At 41.6% G+C, this 17,924-nt stretch overlaps 1 protein-coding gene across 3 annotated transcripts; it reads right to left on the reverse strand.

Annotated features, from left to right (window-relative positions):
• Nucleotides 1–12,741: 12,741 nt before the first annotated feature.
• On the reverse strand, nucleotides 12,742–17,918 carry LOC112550075 (leiomodin-2-like). 3 transcript variants are annotated; one of them, XR_003093739.1, is made up of 3 exons: nucleotides 17,375–17,723; nucleotides 16,720–16,762; nucleotides 12,742–13,823 (listed from the first exon to the last, which is right to left on the reverse strand). XR_003093739.1 is itself a non-coding variant. In XM_025202544.1 (3 exons), the coding sequence occupies exons 1-2, from the start codon at nucleotides 17,854–17,856 to the stop codon at nucleotides 16,730–16,732; spliced, it is 309 nt and encodes a 102-aa protein (XP_025058329.1). In that variant the 5' UTR covers nucleotides 17,857–17,918; the 3' UTR covers nucleotides 12,742–13,823; nucleotides 16,720–16,729. The 3 variants fall into 3 exon arrangements, 1 of the variants encoding a protein (XP_025058329.1); XM_025202544.1 differs by having other exon boundaries at nucleotides 17,581–17,918; XR_003093740.1 differs by lacking the exon at nucleotides 16,720–16,762.
• Nucleotides 17,919–17,924: the final 6 nt, after the last annotated feature.

Below are 17,924 nucleotides of genomic sequence, written 5' to 3' on the forward strand. Positions count from 1 at the left end.
TAGGGCCTCACTGACAAGCCTCCTGAGCTTGTCAAAGTCGGCTTTCCAGAAGTCAAGGACTTCAGTGTTGCTGACTGACTTGCCAGCTTTACGGCAGATGATGAAGGTAATCAGCTTGTGGTCGCTGTCACCGAGCTTCCCATCGATCACTAGGTCACCGATAAGGTCACCCCCAGTAGCCAGTACCAGGTCGAGCAGCGCTTTACCTCTTGTTGGCCTGTAGACTTCTTGAGTCAGGGAGAGGTCATCCACACCCCATAGGGTGATCCTCCCACGAGATGTCTGGGTAGTTGAAGTCACCCATGACAACCATGGTCCTGGAGCATGAGGCCTCAGCCAGGTCCTGGGCAAACTCCTGGTCAAGCTCTTGACTTTGGGTGGGAGGTCTGTAGTAGACTCCCACCGTTGTGTCCCCTGTGCTGTGTTCCCCATGGATTTTAACCCAGAGTGTCTCCAGTTGTCCACCCTGGTCACCAACATCAGCTTGTAGGGATGCGTAACTTTCTTTAACATAGAGAGCTACACCCCCGCCCCTTTTATCTACTCCATCACTCCTGTACAAGGTATAGCCATCTATACCTGTGGTCCAGTCATGGGTAGAGTCCCACCAGGTCTCCATTATCCCTATGACATCATAATTATTTGCGTTAAGCAGGAGGACGAGTTCCTCCTGCTTGTTCCCCAAGCTCCTGGCATTTGTGTACAGGCAGGCAAGTGTCCCCCTGTGGGCTCTTGCCTTGCCCTCAGATTGTACCAGGGCTGGGGCAGCGGTGGGCTCCCTTAAGTGCCTTGGCCTGCTGGCTTTGCAAGGGTTGCTCAGCAGGATGAAGGGTTTACTTCAGTGGAATCAAATTTCACACCTTGTCTTGTTTAGGAGAATGTTTAAGAGGATGGTACTATGCTTCTTATGTTTTGTGACTTTGTTTAACAGCTTGAGTTATGTGAGCCACCATGCCCCAGTCTGCCGGGGGGGGGGCGGGGGGTGTTCTTGGTAACACATGCTTAGTTGCATCCACACTTTGATTCTTGGAAATCATTTGCAATGCTAGGAACTCTCGGTCCTATCCCAGCTAATTTCATATAGAACTGAGTCCTTCTAGGACTTGCTCTGTGGTGATGTTAGGGATTACCAGTTTTTTCTTCAATGGTCCAAAGGTGGAATTTACTACAGCTCACCGTCACATACGGTTTTGTTGGTCTGGCATGCTGCTCAGTTTTGTGCATTTGTTTGATTAGAGGAGCTCCTCCTGACTAGGGCCCACATGTTCATGATGTAGAAAGAAGCACTAGAAGGCCTCTGGGGATTAGAGAGCTGTAGAAAACCAGAGGATCAGAAGGGTGGGAAAAAGCACGCCTAACAGACTTGAAAATGTATGACAGAGATACTTGAAATTCAGCACGTAAGCAATCGCATGGAAGACCCAGACCTTAGTTACTAAATCCTGAACGTTAAGTACTAAAGTACTAACTCCTATAGTACACGAATACCCGAAGTTGCTTTTGCCAGCAGCGTGAGATCGTGGTATGTGGAAACTGGCGAAGTGGCTCCAAACGGCTCTCGTGAAAAGAGAGTTTCTTGATCTTAGAAACTGATGAAATGCATATTTAAGGCAAAACTCAACATTTATAATAAATTGCTGCTATAAGCCATAGTTTGTCAGATCCAGGAAATGATTATTCAAGCATTGGTTAGTTTATTCAACTATGCTCCCAGAGGACATTTTGCAAATTGTGAGGCATAATTAACAAAGCCATTTTGAACCGGGCCAAAATATTTTGGGTTAACATGAGAGGTCTGGCTCCAAGCAGGACCACCAAAATAGAAGCTTAATATAATGCTAATGTAGTTCATTAAATTGGTTTATATTGTTGTGGTTATCCAGTAACAGAAGAAAAAGAGGATGCATTCTTGGGCATCTTAGTTAATCTAAAAGCCAAGGGTTTTATTTCTCTTCCAGCTTCTCACTTTCACATGCACTATTTACACCTCATTAATGGAAAAAGCATTTTCATAGCTTTTAGAAACCAACACTTATGAATTTTCCTGTTAATTGTAAAATATGCAAAATATTACTTTAAGTTTTTGCAGACAATTCCTGTACTAATCCATTCCCTTCTGCTTTTTACAAAGCAACATACACATTTTTCAGATGTGACTTAAAAAAATCTTCAGTATTAAAAAGAGACAATGAGATGTTTTTAAAAGGAACATAAGCAGATATGATAACGAGCATCAGGGACCAATTTGTTGAGAAAACATTAGCGTGCTATTTTTACATAGTCGCTTTAGAGTAGAGCTTCACTTTAAATACAAATAAAGTTAAAAAAAAAAACCAAAAACTTTTCTGGCATAATGGATTTTGGAGGCATGTGGGTAACCTTGGTGTCCTGTAACACATGGAAGAACTGTTTCAAGGGACTGCATTTTGCCTTGTAGAAAGAAAAATATAATCCTCCCTGAAGCAACAAAGTATTGATCTTCTTTTGATAGGTGTCAGGACAGTACGTAAACTCTGGGATACCAGGGGTTAAGTCTTGCTCACCCCTCTTCCCTCAGTGGGAAGCATCAGATGGTGCTTAGGTAACTTTCAATCCAAAAAAATTCTAACAAAGTAATGGAACCAGTCTTTTTGCTGGTCAAGTTGAATGCACTATCCTTGCAAATAACGTCTAAGTTGGACCAGTCAAGTTTAACATTTTCACAAACTGTACACTTCAACACCTTTTCTCAGTTTTTCAGTCAAGGCTGAGCCCATAGTGGTAGAACAAAAAGTGGGCAGAGGCCAAGAACTCCTCAGTTACATTAAAAAGATCATTCCATGGACCAAATACAAACAGCCATGCAGCAAGCAGTCCATTATGACTCTGAGCTGCCAGCAGCACCTGCCTTCTTTTGGCATTTTGTCACTGTCAAGAGTAACATAGCTGCTATCTACCATTATTACCTATCATAAATTTATCAACATTTACTGCAGTTTCTGTACTCATAGGCTAGGACTCCTTTTACCAAACTCCCTTTCCCTTTATGACTGCAGGCCTACAGGAACCCCATGATTGGACTGTAGAGCCCTGGCTGCATTCCAGAGCACCCTCTTGCCCTGCACGTGTTCTGGGTGGAGATAACTATTGCCACGTGGGATATCAGGAGGACCAGCCAGAAACTAGGCATGGAATGTTCTCTGTCCCCGTGTACCTTTGAGCCAGTTCATGGAGAACCTGTTCAAAATAGCACTTGAGTTTCCTGGTGCGCCTCTGAAATGTTTTGGAAGATTAAACTGGTCTTAAGTGGCCTATACATCTAGACCAGTGGTTCTCAACCTTTTCAGACTTGAGGCACCCCTCAGAAAATGTCAGCCTTTAGTATTCACTCATTTTTTGACTAAAGAAAGTAGAGTAATTCATCTGCTGCAAAGAATTCAGGAAGACCACAATGGATCAGCATGTTGTTAACACCATGGATTCCCATTTGAAATTTCTGGGTTCATCCTGGAAATCATGTTTGCACACCTAGCCATGGTAACATTGTGTGGCACCATCAAAAGAGATTTCAAGTTACCCTGATTGAGAATCACTGGATCTAGAGGTTTACTTTAAAGAATATTTAGAACATCCTAAGTATTATGTCTGCCCACACTCCAGGAGAGCAGGGCTTGGAGGGGACTGCCTGATAGAGATAGCTCAGGCAGAAGAGGACCAAAACATTATGCAGAATTTTAGGCAGCAAACACAGTTGTTGAAGACTACTCAAAATGCCCAAAGGCCTCTTTGGCAGCTTCCACGTGTGCAGAACTTGCACTCTTCCTTATGCAACACACAAGGCATGGCGAGTACTATAGCTCACTACAACCCTATTAGTGAAAAACAATGACTATATGTATATACATAAGATTGGAGTATTACAGGCTCTACAAGCAGTACATGCTTTAATGGTGTAGCAATGTTTTCAAAACGCTTGAAATATACATTGTTTTTTAATACCACAACAAAATATTGTCTATGTTTTCAGTACAGACAACATGTTTTCAAGTGTTTTTAACAATATTTTTTTTAGTACTCTAACAGGTTTTCAATAACTTCTAATGTTTCAGCACACTAGAAAAGCATATTGCTCTTTACCTTGTTTGCACTGAATGCTTCAATTTTATTTGCCTTTTCATCTATATGCAAAAAAAAATTCTTAATATACAAAATACATGCATTGTGAAATGGTACATACCAAATCACCACCCACTCTCCCCCCACAAAGTATTTGTAACAGCAGTCTGTGTGTCATTCTAGTTCAGCATTCAATAAGCTCAGACAATACTTTTTCTTTTCTTTTTTAAATAAAGCAGTACATTTAAAGACAATGTTTTAAGGACTCCGTTATCTAGATAGGTCAGCAATGGTGTCCACTAATTGCACTTATGTCTGGACAGAGTTTAAAAAAAGGGGTGGGGTGAAAGATTGAAAGATTGCATTGTCAGCAATCTTTCAATTGACTAATCAACTAGAAGATTGTTTTTCCATCATTGCATACTTGTTTAAAGGTTGTGTGTTTGGGGTTTTTTTCCCCCTAGATGACCAGCTTATGGCTTCAGGAGCTCAGGAAAGAAAAATCAAGTTGGACCCACCAGAATCATTATTGGCATTTCAACAGCACCCGTGTGAACGTGAAAAGTAGAGGAAAAAAGGCTCCATCTTATATCTTTTGGAAAAGTCCCATGCTCCCATAGATTCAAGTATCATGCAATTTCCTCACTGAGCCAATATTAATATTAGTATGAAGTGACTCTAGTGACCCACTGGGCTACATTTAACCATGGGAAAGTACCCCTTTCCTGTGTATATACTCAGAGGCATCCCATATATCGTCGTACTGCAGTTTAAGAAGTTTTTGAGTTGCTTTAAAACCTTAAAATGTTGCCAGGAGTCACAATCCGGCAAAGTAGGAGGTCTTCACACCTACACTGCCTCTACTATAGCTTTTCCAACCTTCAACAGATTGTCCAACTACCAAGATCTATTCAGGGTTGCAAAGTGAGAATGAAATTGCCACCTGCTTTTCCACTGTCACAGAAGTTCTCTTTTTGGCATCTCTGCACTGACACAGAGGAGAGCTTACCACAACTCCAGAAAGGTGGCCTTCCTCATTGGAAAATTTCATAGACGTGGCTGGCTGATCATTCCAGCATCTCAAGGCAGATCTCTCTCACCACTCACTCCTTAGGAGGGCCATGCCTACCCTTTCCTGCGGTGCAGCTGGCTATTGAATGCTGCCACAGATTGTGACTTTTACAACCGTCTTCATCATCATTTGAAGTCTACGAATACAAATGAACTGCCTGTCCTAATTGGAACATTAGCACTGGCTCTTTGATGATCTATGCAGAATCCAAAATTGTAAGGAATTATGGAAGTCAAAATAAATCAGTGATTAACACCACAAAAGAGTCATAGGATGAATACCGCCCCCCAAACAAACACTAGAGAAGGAAGGAAAAAAAGGAACTGTGGGACATTGATCCTGAAGTATTCATAATTTCTTAATCAGCAACCCATACTGCAAAAAAATGTCACTGGCCGCATCTATTTATAGTTAAGTCCTATACGCACTTAACTGCAGACTGGACTAATTAGCTGTAGAGTAAAGCATCACCATCTACAGGTGTAATGCTATTAAACCACAGTAAACTAATTAACTCCATCGTAAGATAGTAGCCAAGGACCATATTATCTTGTGCTGAGGAAACTAACTGCGATTAAATGAATGTGTAGATGCTGACCATACATGTACAATTCTCCCGGCCAGCCCAGCCAGCAGGGAGTCTGCCTCCTGCCTGCCACCTAGCTACAATGCTCCGCACACTTTCAGCACCCTTGTACTCAAATTGTTGCTGTCCCGCATGCATGTGTAGATGCTGCACCCAGGAGTAGCTTACTCTGGCTCAAACTGCTCCAGAATTTATTGCTTCAAACTAATTGCACGAGTAGATGTACCCACTGTGTACTGTATCAAGAAGTGGCATGGGGGACACTAGGATTCATTCTCATTGTGTACTATTGCCGTAGCAGATATAACTGCAAGCCATAAGCATACACAACACTGAAATAATCAGCAAGGTGTGTATGCACTTTGATGCAGCTAACAGAGTAGTGTTAGCTGCTGTAAGTGACAGAATTGACAGTGGCACAAAGGGGTAGGGGGGTGAGGGAAAGGAGTGCAGGGCTGGGAGTTACTGGATCTGTAGTTAGGGTTGCCCTGTCCAGAGGGCTGGGGTAGTAAGGAGACTAAAAATAGCCCAGTCAGGGTTAGGAGGATAGGTACAACACAGTGCCATCATCCAACTGTTTACATATTTTTATTACCGGAAGTGGATCTCTTACTGCCTAACAACCCTATTTTTAACTCTAAAACATGCGAATGCTTCCATCAATTGCTTTTAAAAATGTTCTTAGCAAAACGATCAGAAATGACAGGTGATACATGTTATGATACTATTTATTGGTGTGGGTGAAAGATCACACTTCTGTAAAGCCATACATAAAAAACTTTGCTCTTTTGGAGGAACAGCAGCAATGAGACATGTTTCAATACTTTTTCAGCAGAAGATTGCTTCAGAAAATTAATGTCTTAAGAATAAGGCTTGAATGGCAAAAGAAAAATAAATTATGCACATAGAATATAGGGTATTCTTTGTCCTTTCCCTGCCCCTCCCCAGGTAGTCTGCTAGCCAGAGCTACCTTGAGTCCTTGTAGCATCAATTTGGGTACCGTGAAAAGGTACCCAAAAATGATGCTACAAAGAAAGTGTGCATATTTTAAATGAAAAATAAACTAGCAGAATATTATGGTTGCATAGTTTTTAAAACATTGCACAAAAGGTCAGAAAATGCACAATCCCAGAAGCAATGTTAACTGCTCTGTCCTGAACATCCAATATGGTTTGTGACATGCAATCTATGATAAAGAATAAATTGAACTAGGCCTGTGACCGGAAGTACAGGAATGGAAGATATAAGATCTATACAATAGTTATATTAATATTGCCATTAGATCATCAGTTACTTTATGTCCCAGTATTTAACAACAGTGCCTAGATATGTATATAACTGGGACCCTCCATATGAACATCTCTTGTTGGCTCTCCCCTCATTCTGAGGTGCCTACCCCTCTCGCCTGCTATGACTTGATTATATTGGAAATAGGGAATAGGCCCTCAGTCCTGTTGTGGAGAAGCCTTAAAGGCCTCTCTCTCTGCACAGCTCTGGGTTGCCTTGAACCTGTCCCCTATGGTCCTATGGGCTCTCTGGCCCCACTCAGCAGTCCAGTGGAGTTAATTCTCCCCAGCTGGTTCCTTTAGTAGGCCAGAACAAGACAGCTTGGGTCAGGCTGGGATGAATGCTCAGCCTGGTTCTGACGTTATGTGTTTCTCACCTACTCTTCAACATTCTTGCCACCTATCACTCCAGCCACCCTGCACTCAACTAGCCAAGGTGACTTTTGCCTGGTTTCTCTTTGGCTTCAACCACAAACTGCTGTGGCTCTCACTGCCACAGCCCTTCTGGGCCCATTTAGCCTTCAGTTCCCAGTATTGCTTCCATCAGTACCCAGCATAGAGCTCCTGCTTCCAGATCTGTCAGGGTCAGGCTGATCCTCTCTGCCTTTGCTGCTGGGTTTATATCCCCAAGGCCAACCCCTCCTGGCCTCTTTGCACCTCACCTTAAAGACACAGTCCCTATTTCTTTATTCTTACTCTGATTCTATAGTAACAGGGCAGGGTTACAGGTTATAACCTATACAACTCTGCTAGAAGAGGAGGGAAGCAGACACAAGACAGGTTGTAGGAGAATAGGATGCTAGGTGAAGCTGGAGAGGAGTAGCACTGTTTCCCCTCTGGTCCAAGATTAGCCAAGAGCAGCAGAGTCCTGGGTTATATTAGCTACTATACCCCATTCCCTTCTCCCTATTAGTTCGAGGCAGCTATAAATAAAGCTGTAATTTTGGCTCTGTATGTTTTAGTACACACAGCAAAGCTGATGGGGGAGGACGATGGGGGAAGGCGGAACCAAATTTTCCTTACATTTCAACATATGAAGGAGCTTTTAAGTAATAAAGCTGTTAACACAATCAGTGGTATACATGTACAATTAAACTGTTTAGCTACAGAAAGATTTAGTTGTTAAATATAAAAGTAGGGATTTGTACTTGCAATTAGTTTTCCTTGATTTTCAAACATGTTGTACATAGAGATGGTTGTCCTTGATTCCGTGTCTGTTAACTCACAAGACATCTTTATAAAAGATTAACACATCTGCAATACTAACAGGCACTAATAGGCTGCCTAAAGCAATAAAAAAAAAAAAAAAAAAAATGCTTTCAAAAACTGGTTTTGAGTCCCCATAAAATTTTGGCAATATGTAAGCACTTGGTATTGGAAATTGCACAATGAAGCCACTTAATTTGACTTTTACTATTGAATTGTCTTCAAACGTAAGGATAGCGTCCAAAATATGCATTAATACAAGGCAAGAAGTTTGGTCCGACTGGGAAACACTTAGCACATACTGAAAAAGTGGTGGCAGGTTAACCCAGAAGTAAGCAGCTCTATGCATGTACATTTTGATTTTCCTACAGTTTTCAGCAAGTGCTTTGTGGCTAAAACATGTTCAGCTGTTCAACTGTATAAGTCCATCCAGCTTTCACAGCTAGAAAAATAATTTGCCCTTTTATGTGCTCTGATTTGTTTCTTCATAAACAGTAAGAGCTGAGATTTTTGGACTAAATGCTTCTGTGCTGAAATAGCTGTGTATATTTTTGATGGCTCCTGTGAGACCACATCCTTCATCAAATCTGATTCACATCCTTAATCAATGAACTACAGTTTTGCTCCTACTCTTCTTTAAAATATTCCACACAATCCTCAAAAGGTGGCTGGCATTAAAATGAACAGCTGCAAAACAGCTTTTCCCCCTTGGACTTATCAAGATGGTATTACAGGCTTTTCCCCTAGTACCTGAAGGCATTGAAGAAGCCACATCATGTTGATAAGTCAAGCAGTCAAGTCCCATTTTATTACAAAAAGAATTTAATTAACATTTTCTTGTACAAAGTTTTCAGATATATCACCAGCTTAGGCAAGTGTGGTGTACCAGTCCCAGAGACAGCACTTTCAGACTTCATTCCCATGCAATTGCCATATGTGAAGTTGCTAACAAAAGTGAACGCTCTGTCCAAAGACTTCAGGTATTTCCAGTTTCTAACCTAGCCTGAATCACCATTTTAAAAGTTTATAATGAGATGTGGGGGCCAACCCTTTTTGACAGGCATGCCACAAGTTAGCCCTACTCTCCTAGTGCTGTTTCAATCCACTTTTCAATTGGCTACTCTGCTTTCTGCTCCCTCCTGAATCTGCTGATGTGCTGCTTGTCCCCTTCCCAGTCTGCTCCCAGCCAGTCACACAGAGGATCCCTGGGCCAGCATGTGCTGCAGATTGGCTGAACCTGTTCTAAACAAACTCAAGGCAGGACAGATTTGCACCTTATAGACTAACTGAAGTAGATTGTTGGTTTTTGATTTTTTAAGTTCACAACTCTTAAAAGCTTGTGCTAGATATAGATGTAGGTATTGATACTGATGCTGACTTCGGTTACTCTAGAAGGAACAAATTATCCTGCCTTCTACTTGACTTTAGATAAATATGGCTAACTATGTCTCTCTAAACAAACAGTCTGCTACAAGAGACAAATTCCAAACTCCCCACCCTAGTCATTTTGAAGGATCTTCCAAAAAACAACATGAAACATTTAGAACAGTCACCTTCAAACATCCTTGTCTTGAGACCATCTTTCAACAGTCCTTTCAGGGACATTTACTTTACTTTCAAAAAAGCTTTGGTAAACACTTTCCCCTTCTCAATTGATCTGAAGATCAGTGTGTGTCAGTTTTTGAAATGGGCATTCATAGCAGGACTTCTAGGATGTAAAGTGGAACAGTGACCTAGTATATTCTATGATTAATTTGTTCTTCTGTCTTCAAAGGAAATAGCTTACTCACCATTTTTGTCCTTTGCCCTTTCCTAATGCAAATTCAACTGCTTGTGCAACATTTATTTATGCAAAGAACCCTCAAGATACTTATCACAGAATTCATTTGGTCCAAATCTCATAGTAACATTACATACCATACAAATCAAGCTACTAGCATCTTGAAATATCCCCTTTACACATCATTCACTTAATGTCTTTGCTATTTTCCTCCTTCTTGCTGTTTTTTTACCTGTTTCACCCTAAGAGCAAGTCTCCACTTGCTGCATGCTTACAAGTTATTACAGCAGTATTTAATCAAATGAGATATCCACCAATTAAACTTGACATCAGAAATACACACACATATATATGTAAACCATCAAAGCAGTGGTAAAGCAGCCAGAGACCGGTAGGTGTGCAAGAAAACAAGCCAGTTAAAATGTAAATTGAGGTGGTCAGTAGGGGAGAAATGGGGAAGGGGGGGGGGGCAGCAGGGGTAGGTAAGGGAATGAGACTAGATGGTAAAAAGTGGAGCCTTTACCTGGGGAGTCAGATGTCAGGCAGGTCATAACGTGTCATAAATCCAATATCTATATTTAGTCCATGATTTTTTGTACACGATACTTTGACTACAGCTACATTTATTCCATCTTCTCCACCTGTCTCTCACCTACTAACCACCTCAATTTACATTTTAACTGACTGGCTTTCTTGCATACTTACTGGTCTCTGGCTGCTTACCACTCCATGCAAGAGCACAGACCATCTGTAGGTGCTTCCTCAGCCTGGTGAAGAAGGGTGTTTGTGCCCGAAAGCTTGCTAAGAGAAAAAAAATTCCAACTATTTGAGTTGGTCTGATAAAAGATATCAGATTTACCCAAAGAACATTGTCTGCCTATGTGCTTAGACTAACATGGCTACAACCTACACCCCTGAATAATGTAAGGTGCTATTTCATTTGTTGACAAAGTAATTTTAATTTGCTAAACAAATAGCAAATGAAAATGCATCCCACAAGATCGTACAAAGTCTTGTTTTATAAGAATGAAGAGCATCAAAGATACCAGTATTGGTCACATATGTTTTCATACCAGTTGCAGTAATAGCAAAGCTTAGATAAATAAACTTCCAGAATCCCAAGAAAAGAAGCCAAGCTGATCCAACTGCCATGCTTATCAGATTCGTGAAGTGATAGTTAGGGGAAAGGGGAAAAGAGGGGAGAAAACAACAAAAAGACCCCCAAAACAACAAATAACAATAGACTAAAATAGAGTGGGGAAGAAAAAAAGACAACAAAAAAGAAATAAAGAAAGCACTGCAAGTCATGTCCCAATCAAGCAGGCTCCCATCCACCCCTGACACAAGAGCTCAAAGGTTATCATTTTCCTGGAGTCCTGTGCTTGGATAACAGAAGAGGAGACAAGCCATCCGATTAGCAAGGTCTGGAGAATATAAACATTCAGTTTCCAAATGTTTAAAGTTAAGATTGTTCCAAACTATTTGGGTGGAAATTGCTAGTCCTGTTTGCCGAGTAGAACCAAAAAAATCCTACTAACTTCAATATGCCTTTGATGAAACTTCACTTTTAGTTTAGCTGTCAGTCACAATACATCTGGAAATTTTACCATTTTCAGTTACTTTATTTTGCCCTTTGCAACAGCAGATGTAAAGGATATCTGAAAAGCACATCTGTGAAAACAAAGTTCCTATCTTTCATAGACCTACCTGGAACTGTCCCAAGAAATACACAGCCATTCAGCCTGCTTGACTGCTTTGCAGTCCTATCACTCCAGAACACGCCAAATTTCCCAAGTATGTTGGATCATGCCAGTTCAAACTCATGTCCAAAACTTGTTTAAAGTATTCCCAATTGGAAATTCTTTCAGATTTCACAGAAAACACTGTAAAGGAAAAATGAAGTGAACATACCCAATGTAGTGAACTTTGTTCGTCTTGAGTGTGTGAAACTGCACTAAAAGGAGATAGAAGTGATGATTTTTTAAAATCAAAACAAGTGCTGGAGTTTGAGGGAACATTCAGAATTTTAAAAAAATTTAAAAATGGAATATTTCCATTGTACGCCTAGCAGTAACTGCTACACCAAAGACAGACAATCAGTTTTTTTTCCAAGCTAACTCACCTAGAATGTAAAGTATGCTCACTCAGCACAAATTAAATTGTCACCTCAGTATCTGCTTTCAGATTAAAGTGCTTCTTCAGTATCTCCATTCTGCTTGCCTAGATAGCTCTGCCCAGAAGTTAACTTATTCATTGCATGCTACAGTATTAGTAGTCCAATGAATTATAAAGTACTTCCAGAGTCTCAGTTTAGGGCCTTTAAAGCTTCCGTTTCAAGTGTGGCATGATTTACCTAAGCAGCTCTGTAACCCACCACGTATGAATTGCCACCTACCACATTCTGGGACAGCAAGATGGCAGAGATCAGGGAAGTCATCACAATTTACACAAGCAGAGAACCTGCTCCCAGAACAGTAACTGCACTTGGCAAGCCCTTATGCAAAATACACAAAGCCAAATTTCAAAGTAACAAACGCCTGCGTTTTCTGGAGAGAGTTTCAGCAGAGTTTTTGCTGCAGCCCTTCCATGCTTAAGATGATTCTTCCAGACCTGTACAATTTTAAGAAGCCAAAAGGCACAATGATCAATCAGGGAAAGCGACATTCCAAATCAGCAAGGAAAAGCGAAAGAAGAGTCAATAAATTAGAGCAAATTTTATATATAAAAATTTATTTAGATGAGATCTCAAACACTTTAACATGAATTTACAAACGTTTCATGTTAATTCATGTAACTGAGACTATTAAGAAGGGGGAAAATAGAACAGATAGCGGCAGATTTTCCTGATACAATGAAAGGCATGACCTTACCATAGTGTGTTATTGTAGCATAGTATTACTTCAATCATATTCTCTAGGATGTGTGGGGAGAGAAATGGAAAATAAGCCACTGAAGAAAATGGAGTATCGTTACACCATAGACCATCTAATCTGATTCTCATTGGCACCAGACTATAAACAATCATACCTGAGACTTAGGATGCCAGATACACCACTCAGATGTATGTACTGGATGCTAGTATGCTACTGGGATGTAAATGGAAGAATAATTTAGGTCAACTCTTAGTATGGGTAAGGACCTAGATACGTATGACTGTTATGCCTGTTTTCAATGGTGCCAGTGTAAATTAAAGATGGGGAAGGGAGTTCAGAGAAAAAAAAATTAAGAGGCAGTATTAGGTGAGCCTTATAAAGCAATTATTTCAACCACCTGAGATATACTGAATGTAAGATAATTTCAAGTTCATACACATTTGCTGCAGATATTTTTCAGAAATGGTAAAAATTAACAACTCTAACAAAGACAAGTATTAGATTTTTTTAGTAGTACAGTACACACGTTTTGAAGTGTCCAGTTGTGATACACTGCTCAAATGAGAAAGGGCAATCTGCTTTTTAAATGGCTAATATTTTCAAATTAGAATTTTAGGTTAGGATTCCCCTTCTGGAGATTGTTTCAGATTTATTCACCCTCTTGAATCTCTGCCCTCTGGATAGTCTGTGTCAAGTGCTGCGCTGCAGGAACTCCTGTTTTCCAACAAACTGGCTTGCTCTGTAGGTTTGTAGTCCATTGTTACAATTGCTGATTGGGTAAAACGAATTTCCTATGTCTTCTCTAGCACAGCTTGCAATGCAACAGAAGCAGAGGTAAAAGAATGCACTAGAATACCAGAGCTCCTCTTAAACACCAATGGATTCAGGCTGTTGGCACCAATAAGAAATTCTGTTTTTAACAAATCTGCAAATATTTAAAATCCAAAGTTAGTCAGTTATAATATATTAACTCATACACTTAATCTAACTGCCCTTCAACCAGCTTTGTGGTTGCATGGGTCTGAAATTTGTTTTGGCTAATATTAACCCAGACTTCAGTTTGCTATAATTTATCTCAGTTGGCTGTACTCATGCCTACTAACTTAGGCTCTCTGTCTCGTCTCTTAAAGAATAAAAATGATATTTCCATATTACTAATTTATGAAGTAAAAAAAACTTCAGGTTTTTGTTTGTTTATATTTATGCTTATTCTTACATTAGAAATACCAACTTTTCATTTAGTTAATACCGGTGATTCTCTGTAGGCTTGCAGAACTACAGATTTTACAAGGCATTGAAATCTAATCTAATCAGTCTTCAAAGTCTTCAATTGAGAGAGGAAGGATCATTTAGGCCAGTTGCTCTCAACCTTTTCCGAGAGTCGCACCACCCCTGCACAACTTTTTTTGAATGTGGCAGTACCCCCAGCTAAAAACCACTATGCTCAGTTTATCTCAGTGCTTCTCAACTGTGTACTGCTGCCTTCAAATAAAACTTCCGCATGTGCCTACTTGCACAGCCAAGCTGGAAAGGGCTGTGACACGTGCACACACTACTTCTGCATTAGGGTTCTCTGATCAGCCTAAAGTGGGGAGGAAAGCTGGCTCATGCTCAACCCTTCCCAATCCAACTTTGCACAACATCCCCCAGACACGGAGGCATGCAAAATAGGTGAAACTATTTCCAGAAAGTGGGCAGGGGCGAAGGGGCTAGACTGGGAACAACTGCAGCCCAAAGCAGCAATCCTACTTGCTTCAGTTTTATCAAAGAGCCCTAATGCAGAAGCATGTGGGGCAGTTTTACCCAGCCACCAATGCTGCAGCACCCCAGAAGGGAGGAGCAGGGGGCAGTTCTCATGGTACTCCAGTTAAGAACCACCGGTTTAAGCTGTAAACAGCTATAACATTCAACCGGTTTAAGAAAGGAGAGGGACTCACTGCTTGAGAGCTTGCATCAGTTGAATTTCTGAAACTGTTTTGTCTGTCCACTCTTACCCAGGTATAGTGGAATCAGACCACAGCAACATTATGGCTGAATAAAATAGGGCTTAATGTTATGAACAGTTCAGCTTCCATTTAAGAGTGGACAGACAGAAGTTACAATGGAACAGCTGTAAAGCACAAGAATTTTAAAACTTCCTTAACTGTTCACCTGTCCACAGTTGCATTGGGCTGTGTGAAAGTGTTCTTTGATTTTGTAAAAATATATTAAACAAAACAAAAAAAGCACACATTTGATTCAACAAGCAATCTGGGAGAAATCTTTGTGAAAGACAGCATCCCTACTTTTGTCAATAATTCGAGTGGGAAATGTATAGATTCAGGTTTAGGCCACTGTAGTTCTCTGGTCCTCTCACCAAAACAGGCACAATTTTTATTTCTTTGACTCTGTCTTAACATATCATAACAAAACCACAAATAGCAAATTAAGAGAGAGTAGGGGGGAAAAAACCTATTTCCTTTTCTCATTCTAAGGACAGCAACTCCATTGTACGTTTGGACCTCCACTGATACCCTTGCCCTGTCAGGAAAGTCCCACACTTCATCTTAAATGATGCAGCCTATGCTTAGAAACTACACTTGTATTATTATTTCAATTAGGGGTATAACTTAACTGAAATAGTTATAGTTTATTCCTGTAAGTGCTTGTACTGGTATGACAACATAAGCATTTTTATTGGGATGTAACTGCATCCACATGAGGGGCAGCTATACCACTTTACAGATTAGTTAAAGTGGTACTGCTAGTACAAACTTTATATTTAGGTGGGGCCCTTAATCTACAATACCAAAAAAAACTACATAGCTAAACCTATTTAAAGGCTAGAATACATTTAACACTTTTCTAAAAAAACCTGGTAAATTCTTATCGCATTTTTCAGGTCTGGGGAAAAACTTTCCAAATTTGAGCCAAATCCTACGCCTGCAACCCCCCCCAAAAAACCACAACAGGAATTTTTACCACCAATTTCAACAGGAACAAAATTCTTAATAGGATATCTGTCCAGCACAAAGTACTAACAGATAGAATAACTTGTAACTGTAACCAGACTCTTGATTCGGATACAAGCTGGAATTCAAACCTCTGATAAATTAAAAAATATATATATCTGACATATTATATTTAGAACGCTCACGTGGTAAGACCTCCAATGAAGTAAAAACTGATCTGCTTCAGTTCAGAACGGAGAAGTCTAAATAGAGCTGTCAGAACAAATTGCATAAGAACAGGATACCATCATTAGAGTGTACTAATGCCACAATAGCTGTAGTGGGAGCTATTACAGTACTTATTTTATGGTGGCATTTCCACTATTTTGGAAGTTGGCTAAGACAAACCAGTTTCGATACAAGGCAAAATTTGAGACTAAGTGTGATTGATTACATGTTTGCAAATCCCCTTGAAAAGTTATCTGCTTCCAGATTAGGCTAGTACCATCCAACATATTTACCACACTTTTGGACCAACAGTCGCTATGAAATACAATACATACAGGAACAGAAAAGCAAAAAAACCCCTAAAAAATAAACAAACCGAAAAAGGATGCAAAGGCACCTTCCTTTGGGTTCAAAAGAATTAAAACAAAACAAAACAAAAAGATATATTCAGCACAGTAATAAAAAATTTCCCAGCATCGTACATCTGACAATAAGCCATTCAGCTTTCGGCCTCGTCTACACTGGGGATATGCCCCATCACTGCTATCTGCGTAACTGGACTGGCGCATCCCCAGCCATATACAGGAAAGTCAGCTGTTGCACGGTGGAGCTCACTGCTGTTTGCAATAGGGTAAGCCCCACCAATGGAGTGAGTCACTATACCTGTGCGTGTTCACGGTTGCACCAGTTCAGCTATTGGTGATGGCTGTAAGAAAGGCAAATCCTCCATGAAAACACGTTCTTTTGTCACATGGACGTCACTTCCTGAGTTGAACTAGAATCTGAAGTTCCTCCCCAGTGGGCCTAGAAACGTTAAGTCTTTGCCTCTCATCTTCCTTTTCCCCCACGCTGCCATATACTCTTGCAAAAACCACAGGAATCTCCGCCGGTTGGTTTTACACATAGGCAGCTCTATAGTTGGGAAGATTTTCCTTCCTTTAACCCAACAAGGAAACGAGATTTCTCTGCAGGCCTTCTCGCCCCCCCCCCCAAAATCCCTCCCTCCCTCCCTCCGAATCCCAAACCTTCGGGCAGCAGCCAGTTCTTTCGAAACACAGAGCTCCTTGGGCCTTTTTTAACATGACTGCGGTATCGATAGCCCATTTCTAGGAGCAGTTACATATTGGTGAAATAAGACGGGTAAGGCAACCAATCCTGCAATAACACTCTATTCTACCACCCTGAACATGCGGTCACCACCCACACCATGGTGCAGCCACCAGCGGTCACCTGTTGCCAGCTTGTGTGGCAACAGGGCCTAGCCAACAGATGCTACCTCGCATGTTTCAACCCCCGGAGCCAGACACTCTGCGCCTACCTCCATGCCTCTACTCTAAGCGAGGCCCTGTCTCAACTCGAGTGGCTCTCCGAGCCCCGCTGCTCGCCTCCTTCCCGTGTCCTGTCGCCGAGCCCTTCCCTGTCCTCTCCGAGCGCGCCGGGACACCCCTGGCACCTGGTGCCCTCCTGCTCGGAGCTGCAGTCGGTGCGGGAGCCCGCGCCCCCGGCCAAAGCCCCGCCGCACACCTGACTCTTCTCATCCGGTCTGGGGGGTGGCAGCGGCAGCGGCGGCAGTGGTGGTGATGGGGGCGGCGCCTGCTCGTTGCCCTCAGTAGGCAGCTGCCGACTTCTGGGCGGCTTCAGCGGGGACATCCACTTCATCCAGAGCTGCAGGTCCACTTCGCCCCAGGCCAGGCCGGGGTCCTGGGCGGCCCGGCGCCGGAAGTCCTCGTCGTAGCGCAGCCAGGAGGTGCCACCATAGGTGGCGTGGAACTTGCGGATCATGTCCAGGTACTTGAACATGGCCCCGCACTTGTGGGGGTGGCGCTCGCACAGCACGCTGGCGTACACCAGGAAGGCCGACACCCACT

Source organism: Alligator sinensis, unplaced genomic scaffold (assembly GCF_000455745.1).
Source record: "Alligator sinensis unplaced genomic scaffold, ASM45574v1 scaffold312_1, whole genome shotgun sequence".
Classification (NCBI taxonomy): domain Eukaryota; kingdom Metazoa; phylum Chordata; order Crocodylia; family Alligatoridae; genus Alligator; species Alligator sinensis.

Bases quoted from the DNA above. Each gene is read 5' to 3' on its own strand.
- LOC112550075 (XM_025202544.1), bottom strand. From the start codon at position 17,856: ATGTTCAAGTACCTGGACATGATCCGCAAGTTCCACGCCACCTATGGT. The intron at 16,763-17,580 runs GTGTGCGGCGGG...CCTTTCTTACAG, and splicing joins GACCGGATGAGAAGAGTCAG to CCATCACCAATAGCTGAACT.